Source organism: Syngnathus leptorhynchus, chromosome 2 (assembly GCF_054491065.1).
Source record: "Syngnathus leptorhynchus isolate UIUO chromosome 2, UIUO_Slep, whole genome shotgun sequence".
Taxonomy (NCBI): domain Eukaryota; kingdom Metazoa; phylum Chordata; class Actinopteri; order Syngnathiformes; family Syngnathidae; genus Syngnathus; species Syngnathus leptorhynchus.
The window spans coordinates 1,717,715-1,733,844 of NC_141196.1; the positions used below are offsets into that span (position 1 = coordinate 1,717,715).

The 16,130-nt window shown below is 51.4% G+C and overlaps 4 protein-coding genes across 6 annotated transcripts; 2 read left to right on the forward strand and 2 right to left on the reverse strand.

Annotated features, from left to right (window-relative positions):
* The first annotated feature begins 91 nt into the window (after positions 1-91).
* polr2b (RNA polymerase II subunit B) lies at positions 92-6,694 on the forward strand. The gene is made up of 24 exons (XM_085905561.1): positions 92-196; positions 574-646; positions 753-903; positions 1,016-1,128; positions 1,201-1,420; positions 1,618-1,776; positions 1,895-2,059; positions 2,128-2,324; positions 2,424-2,543; positions 2,612-2,798; positions 2,875-3,018; positions 3,085-3,224; positions 3,355-3,466; positions 3,543-3,697; positions 3,808-4,006; positions 4,069-4,237; positions 4,308-4,499; positions 4,572-4,822; positions 4,890-4,979; positions 5,041-5,148; positions 5,249-5,362; positions 5,422-5,582; positions 5,706-5,901; positions 6,138-6,694. The coding sequence occupies exons 1-24, from the start codon at positions 178-180 to the stop codon at positions 6,225-6,227; spliced, it is 3,525 nt and encodes a 1,174-aa protein (XP_085761687.1). The 5' UTR covers positions 92-177; the 3' UTR covers positions 6,228-6,694.
* Positions 6,306-8,798, reverse strand: igfbp7 (insulin-like growth factor binding protein 7). The gene is made up of 5 exons (XM_085905562.1): positions 8,311-8,798; positions 7,017-7,126; positions 6,839-6,946; positions 6,600-6,750; positions 6,306-6,516 (listed from the first exon to the last, which is right to left on the reverse strand). The coding sequence occupies exons 1-5, from the start codon at positions 8,735-8,737 to the stop codon at positions 6,494-6,496; spliced, it is 819 nt and encodes a 272-aa protein (XP_085761688.1). The 5' UTR covers positions 8,738-8,798; the 3' UTR covers positions 6,306-6,493.
* Positions 8,799-9,311: 513 nt separating this feature from the next.
* Positions 9,312-12,312, reverse strand: nicol1 (NELL2 interacting cell ontogeny regulator 1). Of its 2 annotated transcripts, XM_085938508.1 has the most exons (5): positions 11,543-12,310; positions 10,990-11,147; positions 10,796-10,923; positions 10,330-10,418; positions 9,312-9,802 (listed from the first exon to the last, which is right to left on the reverse strand). In XM_085938508.1, the coding sequence occupies exons 2-5, from the start codon at positions 11,082-11,084 to the stop codon at positions 9,734-9,736; spliced, it is 381 nt and encodes a 126-aa protein (XP_085794634.1). In that variant the 5' UTR covers positions 11,085-11,147; positions 11,543-12,310; the 3' UTR covers positions 9,312-9,733. The 2 variants fall into 2 exon arrangements, with proteins under 2 accessions (XP_085794634.1, XP_085794625.1); XM_085938499.1 differs by having other exon boundaries at positions 10,990-12,312.
* On the forward strand, positions 11,636-16,127 carry nelfa (negative elongation factor complex member A). 2 transcript variants are annotated; one of them, XM_085938482.1, is made up of 11 exons: positions 11,636-11,887; positions 12,817-12,988; positions 13,096-13,257; positions 13,325-13,414; positions 13,524-13,651; positions 13,771-13,840; positions 13,935-14,023; positions 14,318-14,426; positions 14,492-14,805; positions 14,874-14,973; positions 15,716-16,127. In XM_085938482.1, exons 1-11 carry the CDS (start codon positions 11,678-11,680, stop codon positions 15,898-15,900), a joined length of 1,629 nt encoding a protein of 542 aa, XP_085794608.1. In that variant the 5' UTR covers positions 11,636-11,677; the 3' UTR covers positions 15,901-16,127. The 2 variants fall into 2 exon arrangements, with proteins under 2 accessions (XP_085794608.1, XP_085794612.1); XM_085938486.1 differs by lacking the exon at positions 11,636-11,887 and adding an exon at positions 11,921-12,547.
* The last annotated feature ends 3 nt before the right edge of the window (positions 16,128-16,130 follow it).

Consider the following 16,130-nt stretch of genomic DNA (forward strand, 5'->3'; position numbering starts at 1 on the left):
AAATACAGGTGCAGTTCATACTCTGTCCATAGATGGCAGTGTCGCATAATTTCTCATTGTAGATCAGCAGCTCCCCTGGAGAAGAAGAGAACTGAAGCAGAAGAAGAAACGCGCAGTCGCATTGTCGTCTGTATCAAATCTCGTTTTGGTCCTCTTTTTCCTGAGTTGAGACTTCAAATGTACGACCAGGACGAAGGTGAGCTCCTCAACTTAAACATTTGATCGGGTCGCACGCACTCTAAGTAGAGACTAACTAACATTAGCCTCTTGACAATCAACACAATAGCGTCGCCGCCGCTAACCGCTTTAGCTTAGTTTGGATTAGCATCTTCCCAAGCAGGAGTAATGACTTGAATGTGTAAACTTTACGACATGAGTTTTAAAATCAATCAAAGACGATCAAGTGCAGTCAAAGAAGAAGTGAAACGTTCCTATTCACCGTGTCGTTTTCGAGTCGATCACAACACGACTATGAGTTCGAGACTGAAGGTAGTGTTTGGCCATCAACCTGGCCATCTGTCAAGCAAGTCCAGCTCCTCACTCTTCTATTCCACTCGGTGTGTGTGTGCACAGATAACCAGTATGATGAGGACGACGACGAAATCACGCCGGATCTGTGGCAAGAAGCCTGCTGGATCGTCATCAGGTGTGTTCTGCTCCAGGTTTTGTTGGCTGCTGTGTGATCTCCCATAGCTCGCATCGTCCTCTAAACTGTGTCAATGTGCGTATGCATGCGTATCATCTGATTTCAGCTCCTATTTTGACGAGAAGGGTTTGGTTCGGCAGCAGCTGGATTCTTTCGACGAGTTCATCCAGATGTCGGTCCAGAGGATCGTGGAAGACGCGCCACCCATCGACCTTCAGGCCGAAGCCCAGCACACCTCCGGAGAGGTGGAGGAGCCCGTAAGTGGTTCTGTCAGCAGCCAAGTGGAGCTCTGGATATTTTTGAAAATGAAAATTTGCCAGTTGAGCCATCTGGTTTCGTGGCTTAACTGTGACTTGTGGTGCGTTGCAGCCGCGTTACCTGCTGAAGTTTGAGCAGATCTACTTGTCCAAACCCACCCACTGGGAGCGAGACGGCGCCCCCTCCCCCATGATGCCAAACGAGGCCCGACTGCGAAACCTCACGTAGGTTCTCCGCCGCCGCTGTAATTTCTCCTCCGACGGGCGCTCACAACCCCAGCCCCCTCCCTTCCCCAGATACTCGGCCCCTCTGTACGTGGACATCACCAAGACCATCATCAAGGAGGGCGAGGAGCAGCTTCAAACGCAGCACCAGAAGACCTTCATTGGCAAGATTCCCATCATGCTGCGTTCCACCTACTGCTTGCTCAGCGGCCTGACTGATCGTGACTTGTGCGAGCTCAACGAATGCCCGTTGGACCCCGGCGGCTACTTCATCATCAACGGCTCCGAAAAGGTGCCTGGGCGAGTTGCGGCCCTTGTAAAATGTTCCCATGTGCTACTTGTTGAAACTTTTTTTCTTCTTCTTCTTTAAGAGGAATATATATTTTTTTGTGTTTCTCATTGAAGACTTTTGTCTGTCATTTTGTGTCCTTCCAATGACAACTCCACATGTTGAAGGCACTCAACCAATTGATGTGTGCTCGTGCTCAGGTGCTGATCGCCCAGGAGAAGATGGCCACCAACACGGTGTACGTGTTCGCCAAGAAGGACTCCAAGTACGCCTTCACGGGCGAGTGCCGCTCCTGCTTGGAGAACTCCTCGCGTCCCACCAGCACCATCTGGGTCAGCATGATGGCACGAGGAGGACAGGTCGGTCAAAAGCAAGTCCCTTGTGCCCCTCGAGTGTGGAAAAGAGACTCACTGACATTTGATTTTTATGATTGGTTGCCATGGAACTTTTCACAGACGATGTGCTTTTGTGTCTCAGGGCGTAAAGAAGAGCGCCATCGGCCAGAGAATCGTGTCCACGCTACCGTACATTCGCCAGGAAGTCCCCATCATCATCGTGTTCCGAGCGCTGGGCTTTGTGTCGGACCGTGACATCCTGGAGCACATCATCTACGACTTTGACGACCCCGAGATGATGGAGATGGTGCGTAGCGCCTTCCGGGCGTTCCGCACGGCGCCGTCTCGTGACTCACGTGGTTGCGGTTCGCTCAGGTCAAGCCGTCGCTCGACGAAGCCTTTGTCATCCAAGAGCAAAACGTGGCCTTGAACTTTATCGGGTCCAGGGGAGCCAAACCGGGGGTCACCAAAGAGCGCAGGATCAAGTATGCCAAGGAAGTCCTGCAGAAGGAAATGCTGCCGCACGTCGGCGTCAGCGACTTCTGCGAAACCAAGAAGGCTTACTTCCTCGGGTGAGCAAAGCAAAAAGCGCGAATGATCGCCTCCCTCAAGATGATGATGATGATGACATTTTTCACGACTGGGTTTTTCGCTTTGTGCCTCGTGTTCAGGTACATGGTCCACAGGCTACTGCTGGCCGCTCTGGGCAGACGAGAGCTGGACGACAGAGATCACTACGGCAACAAGAGGCTGGACCTGGCCGGGCCCCTCCTGGCCTTCCTCTTCCGAGGGTCGGTCTCGCCGCCCGGTCCGCGTTGTCCGTTGTCGGCCCACGCTTGAGCTTCCCGTCTCGCGTCAGGATGTTTAAGAACCTGCTGAAGGAGATCCGCATCTACGCGCAGAAGTTCATCGACAAAGGCAAAGACTTCAACCTGGAACTGGCCATCAAGACCAGGATCATCTCGGACGGACTCAAGTACTCGCTGGCTACCGGCAACTGGGGCGACGTCAAGAAGGCCCACCAAGCCCGGGCCGGCGTGTCTCAGGTGGCTCCGTCACGCACCTGCAATAGCATTCTTTTCCTTCAGACCTGCTCAAGCGGCGGCTTTTGTCACTCGACAGGTGCTGAACCGTCTCACCTTCGCCTCCACCCTGTCTCACCTGCGCCGCGTCAACTCCCCCATCGGGCGCGATGGCAAACTGGCCAAGCCCAGACAGCTGCACAACACTCTGTGGGGGATGGTGTGCCCCGCCGAGACCCCCGAGGTCGGCGCTCCTCTCAACCGCGTCCAACCTTTGGCGCTCAATTGACGGATTCTGTGTGCTCCTCAGGGTCACGCTGTGGGCCTGGTCAAGAACCTGGCCCTGATGGCTTACATCTCGGTGGGATCGCAACCTTCACCCATCCTGGAGTTCTTAGAGGAGTGGAGCATGGAGAACCTGGAAGAGATCTCACCTGCCGCCATTGCCGAGTCAGTCTCACACAGGCGCTATATCTGCTTGAGTCATTTTTGGGATATATCGTACCCGTCGGAGTCATTTTGGTCAACTTATCGTGACGCCACAGTTTGTGACATGTTAATGACGCTATTGACACGGCAGCGCCACCAAGATCTTCGTGAACGGCTGCTGGGTCGGAATCCACAAGGATCCGGAGCAGCTGATGAACACGCTGCGGAAGCTTCGGCGCCAGATGGACATCATTGTGTCCGAGGTGGGTCGCTGGCACGGCGGGAGGCCGCTTCTCCTTTGCCGATTCGCTCCTCGCCATTCACGCTTTCCTCTCGCAGGTGTCCATGATCCGAGACATCCGAGAGCGGGAGATCCGGATCTACACGGACGCCGGGCGCATCTGCAGACCGCTGCTGATTGTCGAGAAGCAGAAACTCTTGCTCAAGAGACGCCACATTGACCAGCTCAAGGAGAGAGAGTACAACAACTACAGGTGACGGGAAGGGGGGCGGGGCAATTTCCACATCCCGCACACGGGCTCATTTTCATATGACGTGAAACGACTTGAGGCTTCATCTTGCTCTTGGCCGGGCTGGCGTTCAGCTGGCAGGATTTGGTGGCAAGCGGCGTGGTGGAGTACATTGACACGCTGGAAGAGGAGACGGTGATGCTGGCCATGACCCCCGATGACCTTCAGGAGAAAGGCGTGGCCTACTGCTCCACCTACACCCACTGTGAGATCCACCCTTCCATGATCCTGGGGGTGTGCGCCTCCATCATCCCCTTCCCCGATCACAACCAGGTGGCTCACAGAGAGAATCGAACATTTCCCAGCGCGTGGGATTTACTTTTGTGTGTGTTCAGTCCCCCAGGAACACCTACCAGTCGGCTATGGGCAAGCAGGCCATGGGCGTCTACATCACCAACTTTCACGTTCGCATGGACACGCTGGCGCACGTCCTGTACTACCCTCAGAAACCACTGGTCACCACACGCTCCATGGAGTACCTGCGTTTCAGAGAGCTGCCGGCAGGTACGCAAGCCCGCCGGCCTGCCCGCCTTCGCCGTGGCCGCACACGCTGACAGCCGCTCACCGTCGCTAGGCATCAATTCCATCGTGGCCATCGCCTCGTACACGGGTTACAACCAGGAGGACTCGGTCATCATGAATCGCTCAGCTGTGGACCGAGGCTTCTTCAGGTCCGTCTTTTATCGCTCCTACAAGGAGCAGGAGTCCAAGAAGGGCTTCGACCAGGAGGAGATCTTCGAGAAGCCCACCAAGGAGACCTGCCAGGGTGAGCGCTGACGCGCCGCCGCCACTTTTCTCTGCCATGTGGCCCGTGAATGTAATGCATCACGGTCCACAGGGATGCGCCACGCCATCTACGACAAACTGGACGACGACGGGCTGATCGCCCCGGGCGTGCGCGTGTCGGGCGACGACGTGATCATCGGCAAGACGGTGACGCTGCCCGACAACGACGACGAGCTGGATAGCAGCAACCGACGCTACACCAAGCGCGACTGCAGCACCTTCCTCCGCACCAGTGAGACCGGCATCGTGGACCAGGTCATGGTCACGCTCAACCAGGAGGGCTACAAGTTCTGCAAAATACGGGTAAGTCACGCTGACGCCGCGGCCCAAAAGCCTCACCTGACGTCTGGCGCCTCTTTGATGACGGCAGGTCCGTTCGGTGAGGATCCCTCAAATTGGAGACAAGTTTGCCAGCAGGCACGGACAGAAAGGAACCTGCGGGATCCAGTACAGGCAGGAGGTAAAGTGCATTGCGCCGGGCGCTGAGCCGGCGTCTTCGTCACGCCGCTTTTGTTTGGCAGGACATGCCGTTCACATGCGAGGGCATCACGCCTGACATCATCATCAACCCACACGCCATCCCGTCCAGAATGACTGTCGGCCATCTTATCGAGTGCCTGCAGGGCAAGGTGAGTGTCGCAGCGTTCCTCCGACATGTCCCGCTGCCTCCAGCGATCATGGCGCTCTAGACACGGCGGCACCACTCGCCGCTTCCTCCCCCCCCTGCAGGTTTCGGCCAACAAAGGCGAGATCGGCGACGCCACGCCCTTCAACGACGCCGTCAACGTGCAGAAGGTCTCCAACCTGCTCTCGGAGTACGGCTACCACCTGAGGGGAAATGAGGTGAGCGCCGCTTCCTGTCTCCCGCCGCCTCGACTTCATTGACGGGCGGCCGCGTTCAGGTTCTGTACAACGGCTTCACGGGCCGCAAGCTGACGTCGCAGATCTTCATCGGGCCCACGTACTACCAGCGGCTCAAGCACATGGTGGACGACAAGATCCACTCCAGGGCTCGCGGACCCGTGCAGATCCTCAACAGGCAGCCCATGGAGGGACGATCGCGGTGAGGCTTTGTTTTGTTTGCTTTCTTCTCACGCCAGTCAAATTGTGAAATTGAAAACCATTTTCGCATCATTCCACCCGAAAGAAAATATTTATTTTGCCTCGTCGCCCCCGTGTTTTTCAGCGACGGCGGCCTTCGTTTCGGCGAGATGGAGCGCGACTGCCAGATCGCTCACGGCGCCGCTCAGTTCCTTCGCGAGCGTCTCTTCGAGGCGTCCGATCCCTACCAGGTGCACGTGTGCAACCTGTGCGGACTCATGGCAATCGCCAACACGCGCACTCACACCTACGAGTGTCGCGGCTGCCGCAACAAGACGCAGGTACCGTAAAAGCCACACTTTGGCAATTTTGCTCTCTTAACAGGTTGGTAGTTTCCGAAAAAGCAGTAAGCTCTGCTTCCCTGTTGCCGTCCTTTAGAATGTACTTGCGCCTTTCGTCCACTAGATGGAGGCACAGAGTGTAACAAACGCAGTCATCCATACGCCAAACTTATGTCGAATGATAGGCCTCAAACCCTTTTTGATGATGCCCGATGGGGCTCGTGCGTTCTTTTCAGATCTCGTTGGTGCGTATGCCGTACGCGTGCAAGCTTCTCTTCCAGGAGTTGATGTCCATGAGCATCGCTCCCCGAATGATGACGGCGTAGCCCGAGCGTTATCAGCCCCACCCCCCTGAGATGTTTTGATTTGTCTTTGTTTTGTACACGACAATAAAAGTGACGTGATCACACAATGACACGCTGCAGGTGAGCTTTATTCACATCTCGCACTTAAAATGCTTTTTGTGAACAGCAACTATTTTCTACCATTAAAGCCAAAGCGACAGAGAAAAGCATGCTTGGGATATGTCAAGGTGAAAGGTCAGCATGAGCGAAGGTCCAATACGGGTCTACCGCGGCGGCCGATTGGCGCCTCACAGTTCTTCCTCCATCGTCGCTGACGGGAAATGACATGTTAATAACGTGGAAGGCCACAGGAGGTTTTTATTTTCAAGTGCTGGAACCCAGTGGGCGCTTTACCTTCTTTGACCGTGACATCCCCGATGGCCTCCACTTTGACGTCGCCGATGTCATCCACCAGGTGAATTTCACCGACGGCCGAGGCGTCGCCTTTGGCGTTGGCGGCGTGACACTCGTAGGTGCCCGCTTCGTCTTTTGTCAGCGGAGAGATCTGAAAAGGGAGGAAGGTGGTAACAAATATGATTTTTTTTTCTCTTCTAAGGGCTGCAGATGGTCCGTGTTCACTCGTCGTTACTGACCAGAACCCAGCCTGTCACTTGATGTTTCTCTGGGCCTCCTCTGGTCTGGACGGCCAGGTTGTCCCTGTCCCCGGGAAGGAGGGAAAACCTCTTCCTGCCGCCAATCACCTGCAGGAGAACGCCGTTGTCATCCTCTTCATGGTTAGTGCAGCTTTTTTTGGTTTTTTTTTGGTCCTACCTTCCTCCAAGTAAGCACAGGCGTGGGCACGCCAATGGCCTCGCAGCTGAGGAAAACCTGGGCGCCGCTCACGTTAAAGACGCGAACGGGAGGGGTAACAATGACGGGAGCTGCCGAGACAAGAAGAGGAATTCTGTTTGGGTTGGCTGGCTGGCTGGCTGGCTGGCTCAGGAATTCCGTGTTTGGGCCAGAGGCGAGTGGATCAGGATGATAAAGCCGCTATGTCAACTGTGAGCATGTGCACGCTCAAACTAGTTGCTAGCTTCGCATGAGCAAAGGTGTCAGATAAAAGTTAAAAAAAATAAATAAATCTGTGTTTGGTCTTCTTCAGCATAGTGTAGCGTGACCACCACAAAGATGTTGTTTGGTGAAGCTGTCACCTTAACTCGATTTTGTGGGGCCTAATCACTTCAGCTGAAATGTTTGCATACATACCAGATGACAACTGAACATTTTTCATGTATTTGCTAATGTGGCTTGTCGGACTGTCAGAAATTGATCTTATTGGAGTTGCTTGCCCTTTGATTCATTTGAAGCGGCGGCGCATAATTACCGTTTTGGGGTAGACATCTTTGTTCTACGGAAGAGGATTAGGGCCAGTGAAGAAAAAAAACCGAGGGGTGGCAGGAAAGTCAGAATTCTGACTTTATTCTCAGAATTCTGACTTTATTCTCAGAATTCTGACTTTAAAGTCAGAAATGGGGAATTCTGACTTTAAAGTCAGAATTCTGACTTTAAAGTCAGAATTCTGAGAATAAAGTCAGAATTCTTTAAAGTCAGAATTCTGACTTTAAAGTCAGAATTCTGAGAATAAAGTCAGAAATTGGGAATTCTGACTTTAAAGTCAGAATTCTGACTTTAAAGTCAGAAATGGGGAATTCTGACTTTAAAGTCAGAATTCTGAGAATAAAGTCAGAATTCTGACTTTAAAGTCAAACTTTATCACTCAAAAGTTGTTTGTTTTTTTTAAACCAAATTATAAAGTCGGAATTCTGACTTTAAAGTCAGAATTCTGAGAAAAAAAGTCAGAATCCTGTCACCCCTCGTTTTTTTTTTCTTCACTGGCCCTAATCCTCTTCCGTATTCTTCCGACTGATTATTTATTTATTTTTTTCCTGGTCGACTTGGTCCCAACCCCGCCCTTGTAGCATAACCATGATTTCCCCCCCCCCCCCCTCAAACTATTCGCTTAGCATTAACAACAGCAAGGAAATGCAATGTTTCTTTGTTTTTGATGCTATCGAAGCAAACGTTTTCCACGTTAGTTGCCGAGCAGGAGTTGAAGTATCCTCACCTGCGGCGCATCGCCCTTTGTTGAGCACGGCGACTTGCGGCCGTCCTTCTCGCTGCGCTTGTGCGTCGGCGTTCTTGAGCGCACAGACGTGCGCGTACGTGACGCCGTCGCTGCCGCACACTTCATCTTGGCTTTTGCACGCGCACACACCCACTTTGTTCTTCTTATCGCCGCGCAAGCACTCCATACCGGCGCCGCAGCGTGGCGTGCCACCTCTGCCGCCGCCGGCGCAGCGCTCACCCTCCGCCGCAAGACACAACGTGCAACAGCCGCACGCGTCCATGACCGAACCCACGGCGCATCCCGTTTCCGGCAGAGGAGCACATTTGGCCGGCTCGCACGGTCCGCACTCCCGAGCCGCCTCGACGCACAGCACAAAGGCCGCGGCGAGCGGAGCCCAACGCCACAGAAACAACGCGGACTTCATGACCACCTCAAAGTTCTGATGAGAACCGAACACAGCCCACAGACAGCCAACCCAGGCAAGCACCGCCTACGACAGCATGTATGTGCGTGTGTGGGAGAGATCCGTGTGATTTAAAGCCAACTCACTAAAATCACTTTTTTTTTCTCTCTCTCAAAGAATGTTTCACACAGAAGCAAGCGCAGACACACACACACACACACACACACACATTTGACCGGGACGCTCTTCTCACACCAGGAGGACAAATTAGCAGAGGACAAGAACGATCACATAACCATTAATCTATGCTTGCAGTGCTCAAGTCATTATTACAGTAAATTTTATATCCTTTTTACATTTTCTCATGTGTGCTCGAAATGCTTATATATATTTTTTTAATTTAATTTGCTTTTTCCTTTTTTTTTACCAAAAGGAGCAGCCCTCAGATTTCGATAACAATAAAGGCGATTCTGATATTGAGTTTCTGCCAGTGAGGAGTCTATTTCTTCAAAAAGCACTTCTCGCCCACCAATATAAAACATTCAAATGCAAAACAGTAGGTACGCACATTTTATTTTATTTTTCCGACCCCCCCCCCAGCCCCACTTAGACACCACCAAGAACTTATTCACTTATCACATTTGCCTCCATTACAAACATTTGAAGTACCTCCAGTAAATGTGGCAAAACATTGTGGATAAACGCTTATTACGTGTCAATATATACGTCACCTAAAATTCTATACATACAATTTACGCTTCCAAAAAGGTGCTGTGATTTCATGCTACAGTACTGTGCTAAGGAAAGCCCAACAAATGGGAGTGGATTCTCTCTCAAGTCTGAAAACAAACAAAAACTGCTCATTCATATCCACTTTTTGTGTTTCACATAACCATTTCCAAGCAAACTGGTGGATGGATAAGGGAAGAGCTTAAAATAAAGTGTCCGCGGCTTAGGAGTCAAAAGTTGCTGTACATGAGTGTTTTTGAAAGAAAGAGTCGTGGAGCTTGTGAGACTTCAGCGCAGCGAGCTGGGCATGCAGTCGCAAAGAGCCCTCCTCTCCGCCCTCAGCACCAGCGACTCGGTCTGCGCCGCAAAAAAAAACAGCATACGCACAGTAAGCAGAGCTACGTACTTCTGATAGCGTAAGCAAGCTAACGCTAGCTAGCTAACCTGACAGGCAATGTCCATCCACTCATTGCATATCAAGTGTTGTGCGACAACTATTACATATATTTCAAATTAATTGTTTTACCCGTCGGGTGGTTGGATAAAAATGACAATTTTATAAAAAGGATAATATCAATAAATTACAAAAAACTGCAAGTGTATTTTTGTCCTGTCAGGGTTGCCGTCTTCACATTCTACACTGTAGTATCTGTGGCTTTGAATGTGTGTGGCTTCAAATGAGCCAGAAGTTGAATCAGTGCTTCAACTTTTTACCGCTTGTTTTACTGTCAATACTGCCGAATGCAATGTCAGAAAACTTTTGCCGCTCGTAGCTCACCTTCCTAAAAAAGTGATATCTTTGGTTTTTTCAACTGTACTACCGATTCATACAGAATATTCGGAAGCAATCTTCTCACGCCAAGGAATGAAAATAGCCCCCATACCCTGGCGTCCAGGTTGAAAGCGGTCTTTTTGAGATCCTGCAGGGCCCTCTGCATGAACTCAAACGCATGGCAGTCGACGCAAGGGCGACCTGCAAAAAGAGACGCCATCCCTTTTATTATTCCCACATTTAGCTCATCCTCAATATTTATAGATGATCATGACTTTACCACTGCATTGGCCTCGGTAAGTGGCAACTAGAAATGACGTCGTTGCAAGGCAAAAGCAGGCGCGCTCAGTCAATCACCGTACGGCGTCTTATTTGGATTTATTTGTTGGTTTTCCGAGACCCATCGACATATTTGACTGTAATCAGGACTTGGACGACGATGCCTTCCGACTTAGGTTACGTCAATTGAAAAAAAGATATATTGTTTATGACGCCTTTGTAGGAACGGAAATCCGTCGTAAAGGGTTATTTGTCGGAATTGGCTCGCCATCGGGACTCAAATAAGATCGGGCACCTACTTTCCGCGGGGATGACTGTCCCCGTCTCCCGGTCCGCATCCGCAGCACCACCGCGGCAGAGGACGAGCTGGGCCGCCAACAGGAGCATCGCTGCCTGCATCATACCTCCAGATGCCATCATCCAACACCTACCCGTGTGGATTTTGCAGATTATTTGCACGCAGCCAACGATAACGCGAGCTCCGTTGACCTACCCCGAATCTGTCGACGTTTTGTTTTTGGGGAACACCAGGTCAGTGCCAAATGCTCGTGGAGATGTTATTAATGAGGCGAGGCGAGCCGTGCGCATGCGCAAGGCTCGGCGAGAGGGCAAAACCGCAGGACCTCAAACTAAAAATTGAGATGATCGGACCTGTGAATCAACACCGTCCATCCAGAAACGGTGAGGGAAAAAAAGAAACACTTACAATGGTCAATTCCGTTCTAATGTGAAAAAAGGCAAATAGCAAATAACTAAAAGATGCTTGTAAAAAAAATAAGAAAAACACTGCTAAAAGTCGAAGTACTGATTCAACTAAATTCGAAAATTACAAATGCAAAATTATAATTTCTTAAATATCTATCTGTCTATCAATAGACACACACGCACACACTCTTAAAAATGTGTTGTGTTCCCATACACACGCGCGCGCACACACACACGCACGCACACACATTAATGTTATTCTACAAAGCGAAGTTTCCCGACACGTTGTAACATAACAATAATGAGAAACAGTGCAAACATCTATATTTTGATCTTTATACATTTTTTTTTCTTCCAATTTGATCATTCTTTCAATGCTGTTCAACGGCCTCCACGCAGACGTGGGCGGGGTCCTGACTGTCGTTCTTTTAGTAGTCCATTAAAATGCCCGAACTCAAAACACTTCTTTTTCCAAGATGGCGTCGATGAAGGACAGCGACACTGGCCTGTGGCTTCACAACAAACTAGGCTCTACGGACGAGCTGTGGACGCCGCCGAGCATCGCGTCGCTCCTCACCGTGTCCGTCATCGACAACATTCGCCTTTGCTTCTCGACTTTGTCGCCGCCCGTCAAGCTCAAGTTGCTCCTCGGGATGCTGCATCTCCCCCGGCGGACCGTGGACGAGGTGGGCGACCTCCAGTAACATCGCTTACACCCTCCGCTCGCACTTTTCCTCGGCCAAGTTGTCTTCAAAGGGGAAGAAGCTTCTCTACCTTGACTCACGTCTCCCGAACATGTCCGTCGCTATTGTCCTTCGGCGCGCTGCAAAAAACACTCGTCGGCTGCTTTAGCATTAGCACGCTAGCTTCCGACACAAGAGGACGATGACGAGACGAGAAGGAGCGAAATTAAACCGAAAACGCGACGCGTCTTCCTCTCACTGAGCCAGCCAATACTTTCCGCACACCTGAGGTCGACCCCATCCACCAGTTGTTGGCGTTTTATCACCGAACGTCTGCGGTTCTCGTTCAGACATATTGACGGACTGGGGGGGGGACAGAACCGAGGGGGCGGTACCGTCCCCCGAGAATCCCAGCCTTGATCGCGCCGAGCTCGGCACGCGTTTTAAATGAGTGGAATCTCACGCCTAACTACTAAAACACCCTGCTTCTTGTCTTTTTCAGATTCTTTTCAAACTTTGATTTCAGTACTTCTCTGAACTTTCTCCCCAGTGCCCAGACTGTTTGGAATGGCCGCTTCAACCGGAGTACCACGCACACAAGCAATATTGAAAATTGGACGATGTTTTGTTTCAGGAAGGACAGAAACTCCATAGAAAATAATTGCAAGTCATAATGTATCATTCACAGTAGATTTCATGTCACTATAACACTAAATGTTATAAGTCAAAGTGAGCTTTATTGTCAATTTCTTCACACGTGAAGACACACAAAGAGATCGAAATGACGTTTCCCACCGTCCCATGTATTCATGTTACGCGTACGCCACTAGAAATCTTTTCCAATATTGAGTTAGTTGATGAACGAAGCTTCTGTCTGATCAAATGATCAAGTCTAAATGGTTTTTTTTTTTTTTTTTTCTTGTGCTTGCCAGATGAAGGAGGCTCTCTCCGAGATAATCCAGTTGGCCACGGTGGACTCTGAGCCGTGGGTGCTGATGGTCGCAGACATTCTCAAGTCCTTCCCGGAGACAGGTTCCCTCAATCTGGATTTGGAGGAACAGAATCCAAACGTGCAGGACATCCTTGGCGAGCTCAGGGAGAAAGGTAAGAGAATAAAGGCTTGCGTGCAAATGGATTTTTTTGGTGCATGATTTCTTTTGTTCCATTTTTTTGGGGGGGTTGAATGTCTCTCTCCTGGCATCCCGGCGTAGTTGCGGAGTGCGAGGCGTCCGCCATGCTTCCCTTGGAATGCCAGTACCTGAACAAGAGCGCGCTGACCACGCTGGTAGGACCCCTCACGCCCCCCGTGAAACATTTCCAGCTGAAGAGGAAGCCCAAGAGCGCCACCCTCCGAGCCGAGCTGTTGCAGAAATGTAAGACTGACTTCTTTTCTTGCTTGCCAAAGCGCCGTGGCGCCAAAACTGCTTTTTTCTTTTCTAGCCACAGAGACGGCACAGCAGCTGAAGAAGACTGCCGGGGTGCCTTTCCATGCCAAAGGGAGAGGCTTGGTCAAAAAGATTGACACTACCAGTAAGTGCCGCCTCGCTCTGGGCCATTTGGGTCGTTGGCCATCCAAAAGCCAAATATCCCTCGTCCACCTACTGTGACTCATCGATTGATTTGTTTGAATTCATTGCAGCCCCTCTCAAGGGGATTCCCAAGGCCCCGTTTCGCAGCCCCACGGCTCCGAGCATGTTCAGCCCCCCCAGCAATCGAGCGGCCATCGCACCAGTGCGCACGCCCCTGCGCAAGGAGCGTGGGGTCAAGGTATCGCGCTACCGGGCCGGCGAGCACCTATATTGTTCAATGTCGGGCTTCCTACATTCCATTGAGTCCAAGGCCTCATCCCGTTTATGGCAAGTTGAGGATTGCATTCTGCTTTGCAGCTGCTGGATATCAAAGAGCTCAACATGGTGGGAGCCGGAAGGGAGGCCAAAAGGCGTCGGAAAACTTTGGGTAAGCGCCTTTCATCTGCCGCAGTCCGACCTTGACTGTCAAGTTTCACCAGACTGGAACGGCTGGCGCTCACGCGATCCTTTTTTTTTTGTAGACGCGGAAGCAGAGGAGAAAGCGGCCAAAGAAGAAGCGGTGGTGGAGAACACCACACCCGATTATGCCGCCGGCCTCGTCTCCGCACAGGTACTTGGTTCTGGACGCAGACAGACGCAGATGCTTGGTCGATAGTCGAGACTGCTGCAGAGGAACGGCCATTTTGGTGCACAGCTAAAAAAAAAACAAAAAAAAAACCAATAATCATTGAAGTTGGTTCGCCCGCACGCACACCTGACCGACACGAGCAGCAAATGTCGCCGGCTTTACTGAGGCATTGATAGCGATAAAGGTTTTTTATGTTTTTGTCATTTGCTTGGTAAAAGGCCAACACGCACACGGCGTAATAAAAGCGGTAGCCATCAAGGTCATTTTCTTTCGCAGAAACTCGGGGCGCTGAACGAGAACCCGCTGCCATCGACCAGCTACCTCCCGGCCACGCCCAGCATGGTTCCTTCCTCCTCCTACATTCCCAGCTCCGAGGCTCAGCCAGGTGAGCGATCCTTCTTTCGCCGAAGCAGTACGCTCGCTCACCGCGCTGCCCGATCTCGCCCAAAGCGAACGCGGCCGGGTCCGGCTGGGACGCGCTGCAGTCGGCTCGACAGCCCGAGGAGCCGGCGGCGGCGGGCGCGGGCGCCCCCGCCGCCGCTCTCCCGGCCCAGTACAAGCAGAGGACACCCATGTACAATGCCGCCACGGCGGCCAACCCGGCCACCCCCGCGTCTCCCAGCACGCCGGTCTCCACGCCGGCCAGCAACGGGCCGGCGGCGGCCGCCACCGCCGGCCAACCCGAGACTCCCGCTCAGCACCCAGCCGCGCCTCAGACGCCCACGCCTCCGCAACCTCAGCCCAAGAAGAATCTCTCGCTGACGGTACGGCGTCACTTGTGTGTTGCCGTTGGCTCCGACTCGCATATTGAAGCAAAGTTTGTATTTTGCAGAGGGACCAGATGTATGCAGCTCAGGAGATGTTCAAGACGGCCAACAAGGTGACCAGACCAGAGAAGGCCCTTATCTTGGGATTCATGGCAGGATCCAGAGGTACGTTTGTTGTTGGTTGGCCTTAGTGCCAAAAAAAAACCCTCAATCTATAAAAATGTGTTGGTTATATATAACATCCCGCGACCTACAAAAAGGCTTCCATCGCCATATGTTAAAACTAACAGGAAGATGGCCAAAATTGACTTTAAAGTTCTGTGTGGTGGTAGCGCCACCTACTGGCCGCAGGAAATGTTTCATTCTTTGATGTTTTTTTTTTTTCTGCTTGTGGTCAACCAGATTTACTTAATTCCTTTGTGACGCTAAAACAGAAAGTTTTTGAGTTTTCTCGAAACGTCGTTGCTGTCGGACGCAACCGAGAGGTCTCATAAGTCCGCGTTCATTTTTATATATTTATATATGTCTTGAAACCCTATGTGCTTTATTTGTGTCTGTCATGACAAAGAAATCTAATCAAAGTGTTTAATTTTGTCCAAATTTGTTGATCTAGCAAAATACTGTTTGTTAGAAAATTATGGGCTTTCTGATGGTCTTATTAACCTTTGTGAAAACATCAAACTTCACACACACTAAGAGGGCATGAGTATGGAACTCTGCACTTTACTGCCATCTATTGGTAGTCACAGCACACGGCACTTACCAAGACTCATCGCTTTCCAATTCCTACTAGCAATGTTTGAGTGTTCAAATATGTTTGAATGGTGAAAGTGTGTGTGTGTGTGGGGGGGGGGGGGGGGCAATAAATATTCACTGTTATGAAATCATGAAATGTTTTGTCTTGTAGAGAACCCGTGCCCGGAGCAGGGGGACGTCATCCAGATCAAGCTGAGCGAGCACACCGAGGTGTTGCCCAAAGCGGACGGCACGGGCAGCACCACCATGCTAGTGGACACGGTTTTCGAAATGAACTACTCCACGGGTCAATGGACCCGACTGAAAAAGTACAAGCCCATCACCAACACCTCCTGAGAGGCGCCACAGGTGGACTCCACTCAATCACATTCACAAGTTGCCGTTTGGGCCGAAACGAGCAACCGGGGAGAGAAGGTCGTTCCTCCTGAGCACGTTTCATTCGTTTGGCCTTCTCATTTAGTTTTGGTCAGAGCGGGACTTTTTGGCAACGCGCCTAGCGGTTTAACGATGGTGCCGTTTTTTGTCGCCTCCTTCCCCTATTCCCCCCCCCCCCCCCCCCCCCAGAC

What these genes read in the sequence shown, in the direction of transcription:
- polr2b (XM_085905561.1), top strand. An exon ending in TCATCAACGGCTCCGAAAAG is followed by an intron (nt 1,421 to 1,617) that starts GTGCCTGGGCGA and finishes GCTCGTGCTCAG; the next exon opens with GTGCTGATCGCCCAGGAGAA. An exon ending in CTGGCCTTCCTCTTCCGAGG is followed by an intron (nt 2,544 to 2,611) that starts GTCGGTCTCGCC and finishes GTCTCGCGTCAG; the next exon opens with GATGTTTAAGAACCTGCTGA.
- igfbp7 (XM_085905562.1), bottom strand. Translation starts at nt 8,737, where the DNA reads ATGAAGTCCGCGTTGTTTCTGTGGCGTTGGGCTCCGCTCGCCGCGGCC. An exon ending in CAAAGGGCGATGCGCCGCAG is followed by an intron (nt 7,127 to 8,310) that starts GTGAGGATACTT and finishes TTGTCTCGGCAG; the next exon opens with CTCCCGTCATTGTTACCCCT. An exon ending in AAGTGACAGGCTGGGTTCTG is followed by an intron (nt 6,751 to 6,838) that starts GTCAGTAACGAC and finishes CTCCCTTTTCAG; the next exon opens with ATCTCTCCGCTGACAAAAGA.
- nicol1 (XM_085938499.1), bottom strand. Translation starts at nt 11,084, where the DNA reads ATGCGCACGGCTCGCCTCGCCTCATTAATAACATCTCCACGAGCATTT. An exon ending in AAAACGTCGACAGATTCGGG is followed by an intron (nt 10,924 to 10,989) that starts GTAGGTCAACGG and finishes CCACACGGGTAG; the next exon opens with GTGTTGGATGATGGCATCTG. An exon ending in GACAGTCATCCCCGCGGAAA is followed by an intron (nt 10,419 to 10,795) that starts GTAGGTGCCCGA and finishes CTCTTTTTGCAG; the next exon opens with GTCGCCCTTGCGTCGACTGC.
- nelfa (XM_085938482.1), top strand. Translation starts at nt 11,678, where the DNA reads ATGGCGTCGATGAAGGACAGCGACACTGGCCTGTGGCTTCACAACAAA. An exon ending in AGCCGAGCTGTTGCAGAAAT is followed by an intron (nt 13,258 to 13,324) that starts GTAAGACTGACT and finishes TTTCTTTTCTAG; the next exon opens with CCACAGAGACGGCACAGCAG. An exon ending in AGAAGAATCTCTCGCTGACG is followed by an intron (nt 14,806 to 14,873) that starts GTACGGCGTCAC and finishes TGTATTTTGCAG; the next exon opens with AGGGACCAGATGTATGCAGC.